Source organism: Salvelinus namaycush, chromosome 33 (assembly GCF_016432855.1).
Source record: "Salvelinus namaycush isolate Seneca chromosome 33, SaNama_1.0, whole genome shotgun sequence".
NCBI classification, from domain to species: Eukaryota; Metazoa; Chordata; class Actinopteri; order Salmoniformes; family Salmonidae; genus Salvelinus; species Salvelinus namaycush.
This window is the reverse complement of record NC_052339.1, coordinates 16,942,589-16,962,976: the sequence shown is the minus strand read 5'-3', so window position 1 is coordinate 16,962,976 and position 20,388 is coordinate 16,942,589. Positions and strand designations below refer to the sequence as shown.

The 20,388-nt window shown below is 43.4% G+C and overlaps 1 protein-coding gene across 1 annotated transcript; it reads left to right on the top strand.

Moving 5' to 3' along the window:
• Positions 1–1,244: 1,244 nt before the first annotated feature.
• sh3glb1a (SH3-domain GRB2-like endophilin B1a) lies at positions 1,245–19,875 on the top strand. Its single transcript, XM_038973349.1, has 9 exons — positions 1,245–1,480; positions 4,092–4,233; positions 9,680–9,808; positions 11,471–11,604; positions 12,028–12,120; positions 17,739–17,828; positions 18,157–18,257; positions 18,426–18,654; positions 18,917–19,875. Exons 1-9 carry the CDS (start codon positions 1,418–1,420, stop codon positions 19,022–19,024), a joined length of 1,089 nt encoding a protein of 362 aa, XP_038829277.1. The 5' UTR covers positions 1,245–1,417; the 3' UTR covers positions 19,025–19,875.
• The last annotated feature ends 513 nt before the right edge of the window (positions 19,876–20,388 follow it).

Below are 20,388 nucleotides of genomic sequence, written 5' to 3'. Positions count from 1 at the left end.
TCCCTTTCCTGTCTCCCTGGAGACGGAAATACTGTAGTGATGGTCTCCAGGCTTTATCAGCTGTGTGGCAGAAGGCCTCTGCTAAGCCAGCTTGTCAGAGAGAGGAGACCCCGCCCATATATAGAAGAGACTCTGCCCAGAGGTGTGTGTGTTTGTGTGTGTGTGTGTGTGTGTGTGTGTGTGCTAGGCTTCTGATTCCACCACCAAACACTGTAAAAGATGAAAGGGGAAACAAAACAGCTGACTACAGACCAGACCACTCACACTAATGAGAAACAGATCACACGCTGCATTGCATGGCCAACGTGTCATTTTCCCCTGATAAACAAAAGCTGGCTCACTCTCTGCTTCACAGTGCAGGAGATTTGCGCTCCTCAGTGGCGCAGCGGTCTAAGGCACTGCATCTCAGTGCTAGATGCGTCACTACAGACCCTGGTTCGATCCCAGGCTTTATCACAACCGGTCATGATTGGGAGTCCCATAGGGCGGCGCACAATTGATGGGACGCACAATTGGCCCAGCGTCGTCCGGGTTAGGGGAGGGTTTGGCTGGGGTAGGCCGTCATTGTAAATAAGAATTTGGTCTGGACTGACTTGCCTAGTTAAATAAAGGTTAAATAAAAAAATACATTTTGTAATGTCATTTTGAACACTATGAGTGAAAGTGACCACGGCAATGTGGTTGAAGTAGTGAGCCGGTGCCGACCAACTGGCCCCCTAAGTGTTTAGTAATGGAGTAGCCTACCATCCAGCAGCTGTAAAATATGAACTAGTAAACAAACCACTGGCACCTTTTACGTTTCACTTCAAGCGCTAGTCATGACAGCACCAGAGAAATAATCTCTGACTGCTCAAATTAGTATGGCTAATGCATGTCACTGACTGTATATGAAAAAGTATGAAAATGTATGCTGGCGTCTTCTAAATGACTCAAATGTACATGTATACCCCATGCATTGAACATTGCCTCCACACCATCAAGACCCTCTGAACAATATTAAGAAGTAAAATCAGTGCAAAAGCTTAGCCCTGAACACATAGGGCTGGTTTCCAAGAGCAAGAATAAGGCTAGTCCTGGACTAAAAAGATGTTCCAATTAAGCATGTTTTTTAGGTTCAAGTTTAATATGGCCCACAGAAGAGTGAAGGCAACAGCTGAAATTTGAGACAAATCTGACCCCTAGTGGTGACAAGAGGTTTTGAATACACTGACAGCCCCGCCTACTCTATCTACGAATGCCACACATCGACAGTCGGAAAACTCCCTAAAACGAAACAGTCAACACTTGGCTGCTTCTTGTCAAAATCTAACCACGGGAAACGTAGCTAGCAAGGAAAATATTAATTTGTTTACCATTCCTCTGTATGGATAAGTAATTTGCCAGCTTTTTGAGCACAAAGTGTAATCTACAACTAAACATGGATTTCAACGTCAAAAGGTTAGCAGCAGACGCCGGTACTTTATTCAGTCGTGCGGTTCAAGTAAGTTTACACATTTGTTGTTATTTTCTGAATTCAGATATTTTGCGGTTTTCACATTGTCGCTAGCTAGCTAACAATGTTGAGAGCGAGGCATCAACTTTGGAAACTCCGCTGCTGTTTCAGGCCTGCGACTGCTGGCGATATGCTATTGCTAGGCTAGTTAGCTAACTAGTTTGGAATTTGTCATATTTGGCTAAAGATGTGTGTGTGTAATGTTAGTCATTACTTCTACATTACTTACTTTATTTGATCCACGTTAACAGCCAACTAACATACATGTTTTGTTTGACCAAAAGTTTAGAATAGTAAACTCAGCACATCCGCTCTAGTTTGGAACGGGAGTAAATTAGGCAGTGATTGGGTAAACTCTGGTCCAGGGCGTTACGTGCGGCTGGAGCACTGCATCTTTCCATTTATCCCTCCCTATGTGGTGTTTTCCGATTTTGTAAAGTATACTTAGTCACTGACCAAAGTAAAGGTGTTTCTGGAGTGTGGACGTATTTTCTTTGAATGCGCTGTGCATACTCTGTTCCATGTGCATGCCTCGTAGTATAGATCAGACGCGTGCGCATACTAGTCTGGCAGAAAACAAAGTGAAATCGTTATTCTTTTTTTGTATATATTTTTGGGGGAGAAACGACAGTTTCCACGAAGAGAAAAGCTTATCACTCTAGCAACATTTTTACTTTGGTGACTAACAAAAGTATATTGAAGCCAGTCACTAAATCAAATTGGGGGTTTTCGATGTTGGTTCGATTATCTTTTCAACATTAAATGCACTATGCATTATGTGGGATGACTGCTTTAGCAACACAGAATAAAACAATTAATAAAATGCCCATGATGGTAGTGACTGCCCATTACTGCTTATCACTTATTAACTTTACTTTACTTCAATAAAATATTTCAGTTGCCTATTACATTTGTTTTATTTGATGACTTTACTATTTAATTCCAAGTCATCATCTCATCTCTAATAGAGCCCCATAGTGGAGGTGTCATAATACCCAATGATTAGGTTCCAATCATTAGGTTCCAATCATTTTTCCTACATACATTTTTCCCATAGGGAATTTTTGAAACAATTAAAATAAGGGCTGTGTTTCATGTAGGCTTACCCTGTCATGACAGTTTGATAGCCATGTAAATCCTACTTGGACAAGTTGACTTATAATTAAGCAATAAGGCCAGTGGTATATGGCCAATATACCACAAAACCCAGAGGTGCCTTATTGCTATTATAAACTGGTTACCAACGTAAGTAGAGCATTAAAAATAAATGTTTTGTCGTACCCATGGTATACCACGGCTGTCAGCCAATCAGCATTCAGAGCTCGAATCACCCAGTTTATAACTAGGAATAAACGGACAGATAAACAGTAGCAGCAGCGTACAGTGCATTCTGAAAGTATTCAGACCCCTTCACCTTTCCACATTTTGTTACGTTACAGCCTTATTCTAAAATGGATTAAATCGTTTTTTTCACTCATCAATCTACACACAATACCCCATAATGTCAAAGCAAAAAACGATTTTTAGAAAAAGGGGAAAAAATGTAAATAAAAAAATCACATTTACATAAGTATTCAGACCCTTTCCTCAGTACTTTGTTGATGCACCTTTGGCAGCGATTACAGCCTCGAGTCTTCTTTGGTATGATGCTACAAGCTTGGCACACCTGTATTTGGGGAGTTTCTCCCATTCTTCTCTGCAGATTCTTTCAAGCTCTGTCAGGTTGGATGGGGAGTGTCGCTACACAGCAATTTCCAGGTCTCTCCAGATATGCTAGATCGGTTCAAGTCTGGGCTCTGCTGCCACCACCATGCTTCACCGTAGGGACGGTGCCAGGTTTCCTTTAGGTGCTTTTTGGCAAACTCCAAGCAAGCTGCCATGTGCCTGTTACTGAGGAGTGGAATCCGTCTGACCACTCTACCATAAAGACCTGATTGGTGGGTTGCTGCAGAGATGGTTCTTCCATCTCCACAGAGGAGCTCTGTCAGCGTGACCATCGGGTTCTTGGTCACCTCCCTGACTAAGGCCCTTCTCCCCCGATTGCTCAGTTTGGCCGGGCGGCCAGCTCTAGGAAGAGTCTAGGTGGTTCCAAACTTCTTCCATTTAAGAATTATGGAGGCCACTGTGTTCTTGGAAACCTTCAATGCTGCAGAAGGTACCCTTCCCCAGATCTGTGCCTTGACACAATCCTGTCTCGGACAATTCCTTTGACCTCATTGCTTGGTTTTTGCTCTGACATGGCCTGTCAACATGCAAAGGGTCAATCCAGATAGTCAGGGTAGCTATTTGGGTAATTGTTTAACAAACCACTTAGCAGTTTTATGGCTTGGGGGTAGAAGCTGTTCCTGTTGGTTCCAGACTTGGTTCATCAGTACCGCAAGAAGGCTTCAGCCGCACGTAACGTCCTGGATCAGAGCTATGATTGGGTTAGCTAGTCAGGCAAGCTAAGCCAACTTGGAAGAGGTAAATAGACAGTGCCAAGTACTTATGTCAAATAAAATATTCACTTTCATTGAGCTACAGGTAGCCTAGTTTGACAACCACCTGACTTTTGTCAGTTTGTAGCCACTGGAGATTCACCCTTTCATTTCATCTTCAGTTTACAGAGGAAAAACTTGGGCAAGCTGAGAAGACTGAGTTGGATGCTCACCTGGAGAACCTTCTGTGCAGAGCAGAATGCACCAAGCAAAACACGGAGAGAATCATGAAGCAGACAGAGGTTCTACTACAACCAAACCCAAGTAAGACTGCACTCACTGATGTCAAATCGAATTATGTTTGTCACATGCGCCGAATACAACAGGTGCAGACTTTGCCGTGAAATGCTTACTTAAGAACCCTTTCCAAACAATGCTAAGTTAAAAAGTAAGAAAGAAAAAAAAGATATTAACACAATAAAATTACAATAACGAGGCTATAAACAAGGAGTACCGGTACCGAGTCAATGTGCAGGGTTACGAGGTAATGCAGCAGTGGTTCGAGCGTTTGGCCTGTAACCGAAAGGTTGCTGGATCAAATCCCGAGCTGACAAGGTAAAAAATCTGTCATTCTGCCCCTGAACAAGGCAGTTAGTTAATACACTGTTCCCCGGTAGGCTGTCATTGTAAATAAGAATGTGTTCTTAACTGACTTGTCTAGTTAAATAAAGGTTAAAATAAAATAAAAAAGGTAATATGTACATGCGGGTAGGGGTGAAAGTGACTAGGCAATCAGGATCGATAATTAACAGAGTAGCACCAGTGTGTGTGGCATCAATATGCACGCGTGTGTGTTGGAGTGTCATTGTAGTATGTGTGAGTGTGTGGGTAGAGTCCAGTGAGTGCGTATAGTGCAAGAATGTCAGTGCAAAAATAACAAAAAAGGGGGGTCAATGAAAATAGTCCAGGTAGCCATTTGATTAACTTCAGTAGTCATATGGTTGCTGTGCGGTTCAGGAGCCTTTTGGTCCCAGACGTGGCGCTGCGGTACCGCTTGCCATGCAGTAGCAAAGAGAACCGTCTGACTTGGGTGCCTGGAGTCTTTGAAAATGTTTAGGGCCTTCCTCTGACATCGCCTGGTATAGATCTCCTGAATGGCAGGGAGCTCGGCCCCAGTAATGTACTGGGCCGTACACACTACCCTCTGTAGCGCCTTGCGGTTGGATGCCAAGCAGTTGCCATACCAAGCGGTGATGCAGCCAGTCAGGATCCTTTCAATGGTGCAGCTATAGAACCTTTTGAGGATCTGAGGACCCATGCCAAATCTTCTCAGACTCATGAAGAGGAGGAGGCATTGTCGCGCCCTCTTCATGACTGTGTTGATATGTTTGGACCATGATTGGTCCTTAGTGATGTGGACACAGAGGAACTTGAAGCTTTCGACGCGCTCCACTACAGCCGTGTCAATGTGAATGGGGGCGTGCTCAGCCTTCTGTTTCCTGTCACCCACAATCAGCTCCTTTGTCTTGCTTAACTTGCGGGAGATGTTGTTGCCCTGGCACCAGACTGTCTCATTGGCGATCAAGCCTACCACCATCGTGTTGTTGGCAAACTGTAACATCAGTATCCAATGTTAAGATTTTTCAAATATGAACTGACCAGAATTGAATGTCCCCTAGTTAGGACTTACAGACACCAGTCAGGGTATATTGTCTAAATGACCCCGTAGCACTCACGTCAGTAGCCGTGAAGTGCTTTTGAAAGGCATGGCTCACATCAACGATGACATCCCGGAAACCCTAACCCACTCCAATTCGCATACCACCCCAACAGATCAACAGATGACACGATCTCAATCGCACTCCACACTGCCCTTTCCCACCTGGACAAAAGGAACACTTATGTGAGAATGCTGTTCAACACCATAGTTCCCACAAATGTATTCATTAAGCTAAGGACCCTGGAACTAAACACCTCCCTCTGCAACTGGATTCTGGACTTCCTGACGGGCCGTCCCCAGTTGGTAATGGTCGGCAGCAACAGATATGCCACACTGATCCTCAACACAGGGGCCCCTTAGGGGTGCGTGCTTAGTCCCTTCCCGTACTCCTTGTTCACCCACAACTGCGTGGCCAAGCCCGACGCCAACACCATCATTAAGTTTGCCGATGACACAACAGTGGTAGGCCTGATCAACGATGAGACAGCCTATAGGGAGGAGGTCAGAGACCTGGCAGTGTGGTGCCAGGACAACAACCTCTACCTCAATGTGAGTAAGACAACGGAGCTGATCGTGGACTATAGGAAAAGGAGGGCCAAACAGGCCCCCATTAACATTGACGGGCCTCTAGTGGAGCGGATCTAGAGTTGCAAGTTCCTTGGTGTCCACATCACCAACAAACTGTCATGGTCCAAACCCACCAAGACAGTCGTGAAGAAGGCATGGCAATACCTTTTCCCCCTCAGGAGACTGAAAAGATTTGGCATGGGTCCCCAGATCCTCAAAGTTCTACAGCGGCACCATCGAGAGCATCCTGACCGGTTGCATCACCACCTGGTATGGCAACTGCTTGGCATCTGACATTAAGACGCTACAGAGGGTAGTGCGTATGGCCCAGTACATCACTGGGGCCAAGCTTCCTGCCATCCAGGACCTATATACTAGGCGATGTAAGAGGAAGGACCAAAAAATGGGAAAGACTCCAGTCACCCTAGTCATAGACTGTTCTGACCGAAAGGCTCCTTAACAGCTTCTACCCCCAAGCCATAAGACTGCTGAACAATTAATCAAATGGCCATCCGGACTATTTACATTGACACCCCCCCCCCCCCCCCCCCCCCCCCCCCACACACATTTACTCTGCTGCTAGTCGCTGTTTATTATCTATGCACAGTCACTTTCCCCCGATTAACCTGTACCCCCGCACATTGACTCGGTATCTGTACCCCCTGTATATAGCCTCGTTATTGTTATTTTGTTACTTTTCATAATGTGCTTCTTTAGTTTATTTAGTAACTTAACTATATTTGTTGGTTAAGAGTTTAAATAATCATTTCACGGTAAGGTCTGTTGTATTTGGTGCATGTAACAAATAAAATTTGATTTGAACCGATTTTATTTTAAAAAATCACACACAGAGGATATAATCTATGCAAATGATATAATATACGGATCATTTAGCACTTCAATGTGCTGTTGAGTCTTCAGATAGGAATGAATGGTGCCACGTGATCAATGGCTTTGTCCATTCATATACAGTCATTGATTCAGCCCCATAAAAAGTAACTGTTAAATGGCCTGAAATGGCATTGAAAAGTTCTGAAGCATTACATGTGGATGTTGTCATGGTCCAGGAGGATGGCATGGTGTCTAGTACTGTAGGTTCTATGGCTGTGTGTTGTCTTGGCTTCAGTCAGCTGTAGATTAAGTCTGGGAAACAGGCCTAGATATTACACAAGTCTATTAGGTATGACTGTGCTATAGACACAGTGAGAGCCAAGGTATTCATGCATCTGCTGCTGCCGTACAAATTCAACTCTTGAGGGATTCAACTGATGCACAGTTAGCCTACTCTGGATGTTAACAAAGCAGAAGAGATTAGACGGTGCTGCTGTTTTCCTTTAACATTATCATTTGTCTTTGAATACCAAGACAAAGGCTACTTTTTACCTACATGGAAGTAAAAATCTAGGCTAATGTATCCTTTGACAGATTCCCTTGAAACAGGTTATTCAGCCTTTGACAGATTCCCATGAAACAGGTTATTCAGCCTTTGACAGATTCCCATGAAACACGTTATTCAGCCTTTGACAGATTCCCATGAAACACGTTATTCAGCCTTTGACAGATTCCCTTGAAACAGGTTATTCAGCCTTTGACAGATTCCCTTGAAACAGGTTATTCAGCCTTTGACAGATTCCCATGAAACAGGTTATTCAGCCTTTGACAGATTCCCATGAAACAGGTTATTCAGCCTTTGACAGATTCCCTTGAAACAGGTTGTAAGAGTAACGGTTGGTTTTTGGGCCCAGTTCCCCCTCAGTAAAGAAGCAGTAACTGGTTAGCCACTTTCCCTTCATAGCCAATAGGCTACATTTTATCCAGCTTTTGTGCCACAATTGGACGGTAATATTCCTTTACATTCTAAGCCTAGGCTACATAGGCAGCCCAATTCTTTTTTTTTTTACTAATTGGTATTTTAACCAATCAGATCTGAAAAAGATCTGATGTGATTGGTCAAAAAGATGGCAATTCTTCAACGAGCCACATACTTATGAGTATTGACTGTTAAACCACAGTTGGGTGTCTATGCGACTGTAAGCTCAGCTGTGCTCTAGTACTGTAGGTTCTATGGCTGTGTGTTGTCTTGGCTTCAGTCAGCTGTAGATTAAGTCTGGGAAACAGGCCTAGATATTACACAAGTCTATTAGGTATGACTGTGCTATAGACACAGTGAGAGCCAAGGTATTCATGCATCTGCTGCTGCCGTACAAATTCAACTCTTGAGGGATTCAACTGATGCACAGTTAGCCTACTCTGGATGTTAACAAAGCAGAAGAGATTAGACGGTGCTGCTGTTTTCCTTTAACATTATCATTTGTCTTTGAATACCAAGACAAAGGCTACTTTTTACCTACATGGAAGTAAAAATCTAGGCTAATGTATCCTTTGACAGATTCCCTTGAAACAGGTTATTCAGCCTTTGACAGATTCCCATGAAACAGGTTATTCAGCCTTTGACAGATTCCCATGAAACACGTTATTCAGCCTTTGACAGATTCCCATGAAACACGTTATTCAGCCTTTGACAGATTCCCTTGAAACAGGTTATTCAGCCTTTGACAGATTCCCTTGAAACAGGTTATTCAGCCTTTGACAGATTCCCATGAAACAGGTTATTCAGCCTTTGACAGATTCCCATGAAACAGGTTATTCAGCCTTTGACAGATTCCCTTGAAACAGGTTGTAAGAGTAACGGTTGGTTTTTGGGCCCAGTTCCCCCTCAGTAAAGAAGCAGTAACTGGTTAGCCACTTTCCCTTCATAGCCAATAGGCTACATTTTATCCAGCTTTTGTGCCACAATTGGACGGTAATATTCCTTTACATTCTAAGCCTAGGCTACATAGGCAGCCCAATTCTTTTTTTTTTTACTAATTGGTATTTTAACCAATCAGATCTGAAAAAGATCTGATGTGATTGGTCAAAAAGATGGCAATTCTTCAACGAGCCACATACTTATGAGTATTGACTGTTAAACCACAGTTGGGTGTCTATGCGACTGTAAGCTCAGCTGTGGACCCTCTGAGTTTACACCATGGTGCTGCATAGCTCAGTCTGCTGCTAGGGCCTCACACACACATCTTATCTCCAGGCACACTCACAACCAAAGCACACCTACTTCTGCGTGCTGTTAGGCATAGTTATTATGATTGTACTCAGCAGCTAGTCCTATAGTTTCTGGTTTAGTAGATAAAGCAGTTGGCTCCATCAAAGGTGGTTAGTTAGCCTAGTGCCAGAATTGACTTGTGCAGTCAGTGTACGGTCTTATGTAGGTCTGTGCTAGCTCAATTAGCCTACTATAAGGCTCTTTGAACCCGAATAATGTTGTTGAAGATTTACTAGACTAGATTGCAGACTGGATTTGCCTGGATAGTCTGTGTGATATCCCTGTTATCTGGCTGTTGGGTCATGCAGCACAAGGTTGCTCCTTAGTCTTGTTTCCTCGTGACTCTCCTTTCTCTCTAATTGAGTTTATCGTACAATTTTCAGATGTCAGAATAGAGGAATTTCTGTACGAGAAACTGGAGAAGAAAGTCCCCACGCGGATGAACAACCACGAGGTGCTTGGCCAGTCCATGATCGAGTCGGGGAGTGAGTTTGGCCCTGGAACGGCCTATGGTGAGTGAGTTGTACCTGGGGTGCATTAATAAGTGCAACGGAAAATCAAAACAGGCATTTCTTATTTGACAAATGCTGGTCATCCCTCTATTTTTTTAGTTCTGCTTGGTTCCAAATGAATTACTACCTTTAGGCTGCGTTTCATTCCACAAAGTTGTTAACCTCTCCTGTCAGATCTGTCAAGGGGAGTGAACAAAGGCCGATAGGAGGGAACACAGTCATAACCCCCCCACCCCAATTAACTCAATGTCATCTCTCAGAAATGGCACTGTTGACAACTGCTAATTCTTGTGTGTATGTACTGACATGTATGTGTAACTGGTAGATGTACACACACACACACTATGATTCCTTCGTTTTATTGTTTGTTTTTGTGTCTTTATTTTTTATTTTATACAGTACCATTCAAGAGTTTGGACACACCTATTCATTCCAGGGTTTTTCTTTATTTTTACTATTTTCTACATTGTAGAATAATAGTGAAGACATCAAGACTATGAAATAACACATGGAATCATGTAGTAACCAAAAAAGTGTTAAACAAATCAAAATATATTTGAGATTCTTCAAAGTAGCCACCCTTTGCATTGATGACAGCTTTGCACACTTTTGGCATTGTCTATGATAATGTTTTAAATGTATGTAAATTGTAAAGTGTTTTTGTCTGTAATGTATTTTTCGTTATGTGTCGGACGCAAGGAAGACTAGTATGTTAAGTGGGGGAGTAGCATAGATTTGAAGTACAGTTTTGCTACCTCTATAGTCAAACAATTTTATATGAATCAGAAATTAGCTAGGTTGAAATTTGAGTTACCTTTTTCACCTGCTTTTTTATCACACGTGCGCTGCAAACATATAACCTAATAGGCACCTTGCTCAGTGCGTCAACTCCATTACAGGTGCGCTACAGAAACACCACTTGCCAAACACAACCTGGCTGGTGCACACACATGGTCCCCTGACGTGGTTTAAGCATTGTTGTAGACTTGGAACATCCAAATTGTGTTTTTCTATTAAGTGTTTGAGTGAAAACCTGATGAAACTAGGGGAAATCAGTACTCCACATGACATTTTTTTATTATTATTTTTCGGTGTCGTTTTTTCAAACATTTTGCAATTCATTTTAACAGTCTCTTTTCTGTTACAGTAAATCGATCCAAATCAATGTAAAAACACATGGGCATGCTAATTTAAAAGATGGCTTATCGTTATTAGCCTGGTTCTGTATGAAATGCAGGAACTTTATTGGACACAGGCCAGGCCATTATAAATTATTTTATTAAAACATCGGTGTGACCTTATCATGTACTGGTGCCACCAACTGAAGAAAATAAATTGTGTAGAACCCTGTATAGGCTATGCCTTATCAACAATGTAGTTGCTAAAATAAAAAAAGGAATGAGCTTTTATGGATATTGTGTATATATATAGCCTGTGACTGAATCGATTTTATTGGACATATTTAAAATCCATATAGAGTTGTCTCATTCAGCTGAGCACAACATTCACATTGGCCAGGTGCCAAGGAATTGCTATGTGTTATTATCATTAAAAAAAAGCAAAGCTGAAATCTCCAGCGTCTGTGTCCTCCTGGATGTCTCTGTAGTTAAACCTTTCATTTCTACTTCCTGGTTAAACCTTGTCTACTTCCTGTCCCTACAGGAAACGCACTTATTAAATGTGGCGAGACGGAGAAGCAGATTGGAGGAGCGGAGAGAGAGTTCATCCAGAGCTCAGCCATCAACTTCCTCACGCCATTCAGGAACTTTCTAGAAGGAGACTTCAAAACCATCCTGGTGAGTATCAACGGGATGATCCGTTCAGCGTCCCGAATGTCACCCTATTCCTTATGTAGTACAGCACTACTTTTGACCAGTCCCCATTCATTCCCCTGAGGTTCATGACCTTTTGGATTGAAACTGGGTGGTTGGAAGTAATTGAATCTAAAAGAGTCAAGGTCCCTTTTCTCTGCCAGTGCCCACCACGTGAAAGCTAATTGGCCTAATAGATGTAATAGTCAGTCCAGTCATATTTGTGGCATGATGTTATGTTGCTGTTTCTCTGCAGGCCCTCGTACAGTACTCTCTGGTCTAGTTTCATTGTCATTACTCTATGTAATGACGAGCGGCAGACAGTCCTATTAACATCAACCGTTTTGATTCCAAATATGATAATGCAGCTGATTTGATAGTAATCTATCGTTGTTGTGTTGTGTGCAGAAAGAACGGAAGCTTTTGCAGGTGAAGCGTTTGGATCTGGACGCAGCAAAAACCAGGCTAAAGAAGGCCAGAGTTCCTGACGCTAGAGCAGTGGTGAGTGGACTGTTTAGTTTCAAAACACGCGGGCACACACACACACACACGCGCGCGTCTGAAATGGGTGGTAATATAGGACAGTGTTCATTTGTAGATAACTAAATTACTAAGACGAACGACAAAAAACCTTGTAGAGGGAGACGTTGTCGGACGGGTGAAAGTTATCTGGGCGTAGTCTGTTAAGTCTCCAGACACAAGTCACTAGACTGACCTAGAACGCTGTGGCCTTGGTTACACAACATTGGCTGAACCGTTCCCCCTCCCTGACCAACACACGGCTCGTTATGAGAAGGGCCAGTTCCTCATTTCAATTTCTCTGGAGCTCCTCTCTCTCTCTCTTCCACCATCCTGTTTTCCTGTAGCACTCCTCCTCCTTACTCCCATTCTACTCCGTCCTTTCCTCTGTGTACGTCTTCTCTTTCTAGCAACATGTTCAGTCTCCTGCACGAATGCATGGCCTGTGTCATTGAAACAATAGTGGAATAGTTTAGGCTAATGCTAACTAGCCTCTACCCGGCCAGGTACATGCATACTCTAATTGGGGGATCATCAACTAGATTCAGCCGCAGCCCCATTTATTTTCTTGAGCGGATGGTCAGGGGGCCGCAACATAATTACAAACAATTTGTAGACTGCAAATTAACCGCATGAAGCCCGAACAAATATATTAGACTAAAACATAATAATTTCAAACGTTGCTTACATTTTCTATATGATCACATATCTCCATTATGCATGGGAATACTTTGGAACCATGCTCTAGTAATTTACTTACAGCACTTAACCTATTATACAAGAGAACTGGATGTCACATTCTGTACTACATAACAGCCTGAAACAGGCGTGTTCCACTAAGGCAAAAGACCGATGTAAAGTGGTGTTCCCTCATCAGATGGTGACTGTGTAGGTTTGCCATCTCTTGTGGTTCACCCATCATTATCTAGCTAGCACTAGACCTTAGCAGGGGCCTGGGTTCCCCTGCAAGCCTTGCTGTTACCAGTCTGACTGATATGATCGGAGGATTGTCCTTCAGAGGATTGAGCTGTTGACTGTTACAACAGGCACAGCAAATTACCAAACCATGAAGGGGGACGTTGTGAAACAAGTAGCAGTGATGGTTAAAAAAACATATCCTGGTGATCCGCGGGGCGTTCTGGGATTCAAACAGCAAAGTGGTCAGTCAGCCCGCCAATGTTTTGGTCAAATAATGAGGGATGGGGCTGGAGAAATGTAACCAATGTTGTACCAATCCCAGATTGCCTCTTTTAAGGTAACCAGAGAAACAATATTTGGCTTAGCTGTGTATCTTTGTACTGTACTGTAGGAGGCCCCAGTCAATTTGTTGGTACAGCCGTCTGCCGTTTCCCTAAAGGATGTCGACAACAGCAAGAGAAGGCCGCTTGCCGTTTGTTGAGAAACTGTGTCGTGGTTGTAGTGCAGCTTGTGTATCAGTCTGTGGATCTGTGAATACTAGTAAACTGACATGCACTATCGTGTGTTGTAGTCAGACTGTTGTACTGTAAACACACACACACACACACACACACAGTATCAGGATAGTAGGCTGTGTTGTGTTGGCTGTGGTGTCGCAGCAGCTGTAGCTCTAATAGAATGACTGTCACTGTTTCACACCGTGCTAACAAACAGATGTGGCCATAGGAAGTGACCGAGGTGAGTGGAATGTTCAGCAGCCATGTTGGAACTGAGGACCGGAACACCTGCTGGCGTCATGGTTAGCAGCTGTTTGTGTGTCTCTTGTGCTCTCTCTGTCTGTCTCTTATCTCCCATTCTCTCTTTCCGTATCTCTCTCTACTCTGGTCTTTCTCTCGCTCTCTTTCTCTCGCGCTCTCTCTCTCCCATTCTCTTTTTCCGTATCTCTCTCTACTCTGGTCTTTCTCTCGCTCTCTTTCTCTCGCGCTCTCTCTCTCCCATATCTCTCTACTCTCGGTCTCCTCTTTCTTTCTCTCTCGCTCTCTCTCGCTCTGTCTCTCTATCTCCCATCTTCTCTTTCCGTATCTCTCTACTCTCGGTCTCCTCTCTCTGCCATCTCGCGCTCTCTCTCTGGAATAATAGTGTAAAACTGGAAGGAACAGAGGGGTCCAACACCATTGTCAATGTCACAGTGGCCATCAGTCAATGTTTATGGGTCTTTTTCCTCTGCTTGCAACTACTAGAGTCAAATGAGTCAGAAGAATATGCCATTGTCCTCTGTACTCTGCCTGTTAACTTCTGTTCCTGAACCACAGCAGTACCACACAGCCTAATGAAAAACAAAGGTTGTCCTGATTCCACTTGGCGTTGAAACAAATGCCCTGAACTTCCTTTTGCTGGCTTCAAAAACGGGTTCATTATGCACAATAAATTGCTCCAAAACATACCTACAGTTGAAGTCAGAAATTTACATACACTTAGGTTGGAGTCATTAAAACTCGTTTTTCAACCACTCCACAATTGTCTTGTTAACAAACTATAGTTTTGGCAAGTCGGTTAGGATATCTACTTTGTGCATGACACAAGTCATTTTTCAAACAATTGTTTACAGACAGATTATTTCACTGTATTACAATTCCAGTGGGTCAGAAGTTTACACTAAGTTGACTGTACCTTTAAACAGCTTGGAAAAAGACAGATAATGTCATGGCTTTAGAAGCTTCTGATAGGCTAATTGACATTATTTGAGTCAATTGGAAGTGTACCTGTGGATGTATTTCAAGGCCTACCTTCAAACTCAGTGCCTCTGCTTGACATCCTGGGAAAATCAAAATAAGTCAGCAAAGACCTCAGAAAAAACATTGTAGACCTCCACAAGTCTGGTTCATCCTTGGGAGCAATTTCCAAACGCCTGAAGGTACCACGTTCATCTGTACAAACAATAGTACGCAAGTATAAACATCATGGGACCACGCAGCCGTCATTCCGCTCAGGAAGGAGACGCGTTCTGTCTCCTAGATATGAACATACTTTGGTGCGAAAAGTGCAAATCAATCCCAGAACAACAGCAAAGGACCTTGTGAAGATGCTGGAGGAAACAGGTACAAAAGTATCTATATCCACAGTAAAACGAGTCCTATATCGACACAACCTGAAAGTCCGCTCAGCAAGGAAGAAGCCACTGCTCCAAAACCGCCATAAAAAGCCAGACTACGGTGTGCAACAAGGGGACAACATGGGGACAAATATTGTACTTTTTGGAGAAATGTCCTCTGGTCTGATGAAAAATTAATAGAACTGTTTGGCCATAATGACGAGGAAAAAGGGGGAGGCTTGCAAGCCAAAGAACACCATCCCAACCGTGAAGCACGGTGATGGCAGCATCATGTTGTGGGGTGCTTTTGTTGCAGGAGGGACTGGTGCACTTCACAAAATAGATGGCATCATGAAGAGGGAAAATTATGTGGATATATTGAAGCAACATCTCAAGACATCAGTCGGGAAGTTAAAGCTTGGTCGCAAATGGGTCTTCAAAATGGACAATGACCCCAAGCATACTTCCAAAGTTGTGGCAAAATGGCTTAAGGACAACAAAGTCAAGGTATTGGAGTGGCCATCACAAAGCCCTGACCTCAATCCTATAGAACATTTGTGGGCAGAACTGAAAAAGCTTGTGTGAGCAAGGAGGACTAAAAACCTGACTCAGTTACACCAGCTCTATCAGGAGGAATGGGTCACAATTCACCCAACATATTGTGGGAAGCTTGTGGAAGGTTACCCAAAACGTTTGACCGACGTTAAACAATTTAAAGGCAATGCTACCAAATACTAATTTAGTGTACAGTCGTGGCCAAAAGTTTTGAGAATGACACAAATATACATTTTTCAAAGTTTGTCAGATGTTACTATGGAATACTGAAGTATAATTACAAGCATTTCATAAGTGTCAAAGCCTTTTATTGACAATTACATGATGTTGATGCAAAGAGTCAATATTTGCAGTGTTGACCCTTCTTTTTCAAGACCTCTGCAATCCGCCCTGGCATGCTGTCAATTAACTTCTGGGCGACATCCTGACTGATGGCAGCTCATTCTTGCATAATCAATGCTTGGAGTTTGTCAGAATTTGTGGGTTTTTGTTTGTCCACCCGCTTCTTGATGATTGACCACAAGTTCTCAATGGGATTAAGGTCTGGGGAGTTTCCTGGCCATGGACCCAAAATATTGATGTTTTGTTCCCCAAGCCACTTTTGCCTTATGGCAAGGCACTCCATCATGCTGGAAAAGGCATTGTTTCGTCACCAAACTGTTCCTGGATGGTTGGAAGAAGTTGCTTTCGGAGGATGTGTTGGTACCATTCTTTATTCATGGCTGTGCTCTTAGGCAAAATTGTGAGTGAGCCCACTCCCTTGGCTGAGAAGCAACCCCACATATGAATGGTCTCAGGATGCTTTACTGTTGGCATGACACAGGACTGATGGTAGGGCTCATCTTGTCTTCTCCGGCCAAGCTTTTTTCCGGATACCCCAAACAATCGGGAAGGGGATTCATCAGAGAAAATGACTTTACCCCAGTCCTCAGCAGTCCAATCCCTATACCTTTTGCAGAATATCAGTCTGTCCCCGCTGTTTTACCTGGAGACAAGTGGCTTCTTTGCTGCCCTTCTTGACACCAGGCCATCCTCCAAAGTTCTCGCCTCACTGTGCGTGCAGATGCACTCACACCTGCCTGCTGCCATTCCTGAGCAAGCTCTGTACTGGTGGTGCCCCGATCCCGCAGCTGAATCAACTTTAGGAGATGGTCCTGGCGCTTGCTGGACTTTCTTGGGCGCCCTGAAGCCGCCTTCACAACAATTGAACCGCTCTCCTTGAAGTTCTTGATGATCCGATAAATGGTTGATTTAGGTGCAATCTTACTGGCAGCAATATCCTTGCCTGTGATGCCCTTTTTGTGCGAAGCAATGATGGCGGCACGTGTTTCCTTGCAGGTAACCATGGCTGACAGAGGAAGAACAATGATTCCAACCACCACCCTCCGTTTGAAGCTTCCAGTCTGTTATTCGAACTCAATCAGCATGACAGAGTGATCTCCAGCCTTGTCCTCGTCAACACTCACACCTGTGTTAATGAGAGAATCACTGACATGTCAGCTGGTCCTTTTGTGGCAGGGCTGAAATGAGGTGGAAATGTTTTTTTGGGATTCAGTTCATTTGCATGGCAAAGAGAGACTTTGCAATTAATTGCAATTCATCTGATCGCTCTTCATAACATTCTGGAGTGTATACAAATTGCCATCAGACAAACTGAGGCAGCAGACTTTGAAAATTAATATTTGTGTCATTCTCAAAACTTTTGGCCACGACTGTATGTAAACTTCTGACCCACTAGGAATGTGATGAAAGAAATAAAAGCTGAAATAAATCATTCTCTGCTATTATTCTGACATTTCACATTCTTAAAATAAAGTGGTGATCCTAACTGACCTAAGACAGGGATTTTTACTTGGATTGAATGTCAGGAATTGTGAAAAACTGAGTTTAAATGTATTTGGCTAAAGTGTATGTTAACTTCCGACTTCAACTGTATATTAAGCTGGTTTACCATATTTTCATCCCTGAAAAGTGTGTTGTGTTTCTGTGCGTCTGTGATGACTGTATGTTGTGTGTGTGTGTGTGTCCCCACCAGGCGGAGCAGGACCTAAGGATGACCCAGAGTGAGTTTGATAGACAGGCTGAGATCACCAGGCTGCTCCTGGAGGGGGTCAGCAGCACCCATGTACGTACCCTGACCTCTGACCCCACGACTCGCATGACCTCGATCAGCGTTTGTCTGAAATGGCCCCCTATTGCCTTTTTTTATAGTGCACTACTTTTGACCAGATCCTAGCGGAATAGGGTGCCCTGCCTGTCCCTGCCCACAACCCTCCATGATGCCAGCATGACCTAGACTCTGTAACCCAAAGGGTCAATTACTGTACCAGCGTGCATCTTTGGTTTAATTCATGAATACCTGTTTGTAGAGGAGTTTTCCTGTTGGTAGACATGCCTCTCTTTCTCCCCTTATCTCTGCCCCCCCCCCAATCCCTGTACTCTCTTTCCAATAGGCACACCACCTCCGCTGTCTGACTGACTTTGTGGAGGCCCAGACTACATACTATGCCCAGTCTTACCAGTACATGGTTGACCTCCAGAAGCAACTGGGGAGGTATGTTTACCTACTCTGACAAATCACTTCCATCTAAGTGTGTGTGGTTTATTCTACTACAGTTTTGTTGGCACAGCATGACATCTATTTGTAAAGTGTGAGGATCTGCTCTTAAATGTGGTTAGCCTTCTTTTTTTTTTACCAGTGGTGGTCCTCTTCTCTCCCCAGCTTCCCGTCTACGTTCTCCTCCAACAACAACCAGTCGTCTAGTAGTTCCGGTGGGGCCAGTATCTCAGTACCCACCATCCCCTTGTCTGCCTCCATGCTCAGCCCCTCTCCCGGCCTGGGCTTGTCAGGCTTCAGTGAGCTCCGGGTCTCCAGCGGCAGCCGTAAAGCCCGCGTACTCTATGACTACGATGCTGCTGGCAGCAGTGAACTCTCCCTGCTCGCTGATGAGGTAACATGGGACTGGGGTTGAGCACTTCTCAAAGCTTTAATTGTCTCTGGTTTTGGGCATGCCTTTCCGTCTCTGGTTTTTCTTGCTCGCTCTTTGCCTTTTAGCTTTTTCTTCCTCCATCTTTCCTTCCCACCTTATCTCTTCATCTTTTTCTTTCTCTTTCCCTCTTGTTTGTTCCGACTGCAACATCTGAGGTTCTTGCGGATGAGATTTGTTTATTGCATGATTGAGAAGGGGTGTGTTATGTCTTGTTTACTTCCAGGTCATCATGGTGAGCAGTGTCCCAGGCATGGACTCTGATTGGCTGATGGGCGAGCGGGGTACCCAGATGGGTAAAGTGCCCATCACCTATCTGGAGCTGTTGAACTGATCAGAGCGTAGTGATGCCTGTATGTGGGAGAGACTCAAGAGAGTCCAGACTGCGGGGCCCGTATTCATAATGCATCTCAGAGTAGGTCCTAGGATCAGTTTTACAGTTTAGATTATAACTATATGAACAGGCGGGATCTGATTACCTGATCCTAGTTCAGCAGTCATACTCTGAGACGCTTTGTTAATACAGGCACCAGGATCCAGAGGAAAGCAACAAGCAAGCCCAGTGTAGTAGAGCAAGGTTTCCCTATTTATACTGTCTACCACGGGATATGGTCTGCTCCATGCTAATTCTGTCAATTCATCAGGAGAATTGTAACTCAATGGAAAACAGTGACAATGACATTGTGAATTGAAATTCGTCAAAGGAATTGGATGGATTGAATTGGAACTGACCCTATCCCTGCCGTGCCATGTATGCAACTGTTTATACAAGCCGCTTCGATGTTTTTCGCTCAATGCAATCTTAATTCAATATGTGCCAGACTTTCTCCACAACCTTCCATTTGTACAACCGAACCTTTTGTTTAAAATACAATTCAGATGTTGATCTTAAAGTGCTTTTTGATGTGATTTTTTTCTTTCTTTTTTCTACACTGCCAATTATAGTCCAGTTTGTAATATGGTTGAATTGCTAGACATGTCTTTTTTTTGTATTTTCAACAAGACAAAAAAGCACTTTAATTTGCATAGGACGACTTAAAAATAAACTAATCTTAACTTGAAGTATTATTTTGTAGATCATAATCAGGGGCGGCAGGTAGCCTAGTGGTTAGAGTGTTGGGTCAGTAACCGAAAGGTTGCTAGATCAAATCCCCGAGCTGACAAGGTAAATATCTGTCGTTCTGCCCCTGAACAAGGCAGTTAACCCACTGTTCCTAGGCCGTCATTGAAAATAAGAATTTGTTCTTAACTGACTTGCCTAGTTAAATAAGGTTAAATAAACATAAATATTAGCTACTCGTTGCCTTTTGACAATTGCACAGTGCCTTTTGTGGAACCTTAACCGTGACAATGGTTAAGGTCTTACTGTAAGTTGCATTAAGGATTGTCTGGCACGGCTAGGAGAGACATGTGCCTCTGATTTACGTTCTCAATCTGAAGGAGGTATCTGGAGAGATGTATCTCTGATGTAAGGGTGGGTTAAACATTACAGTTAAACCTGTTAAGACCCTGTTTATATATATAAATGCCATAACTGTAACTACCCAGTGAAGTATTTGTTAATAAGAAATCATTTCAAGCAATCCTCTTTCTTAATATTGACCCCTAATCTATATTTTATTTACGTTGTCTAAGAATTAGGGACCAACATTTTCACCGTCGGCAACATTATTTTAGGAAAGCATATTTTGACTTTAG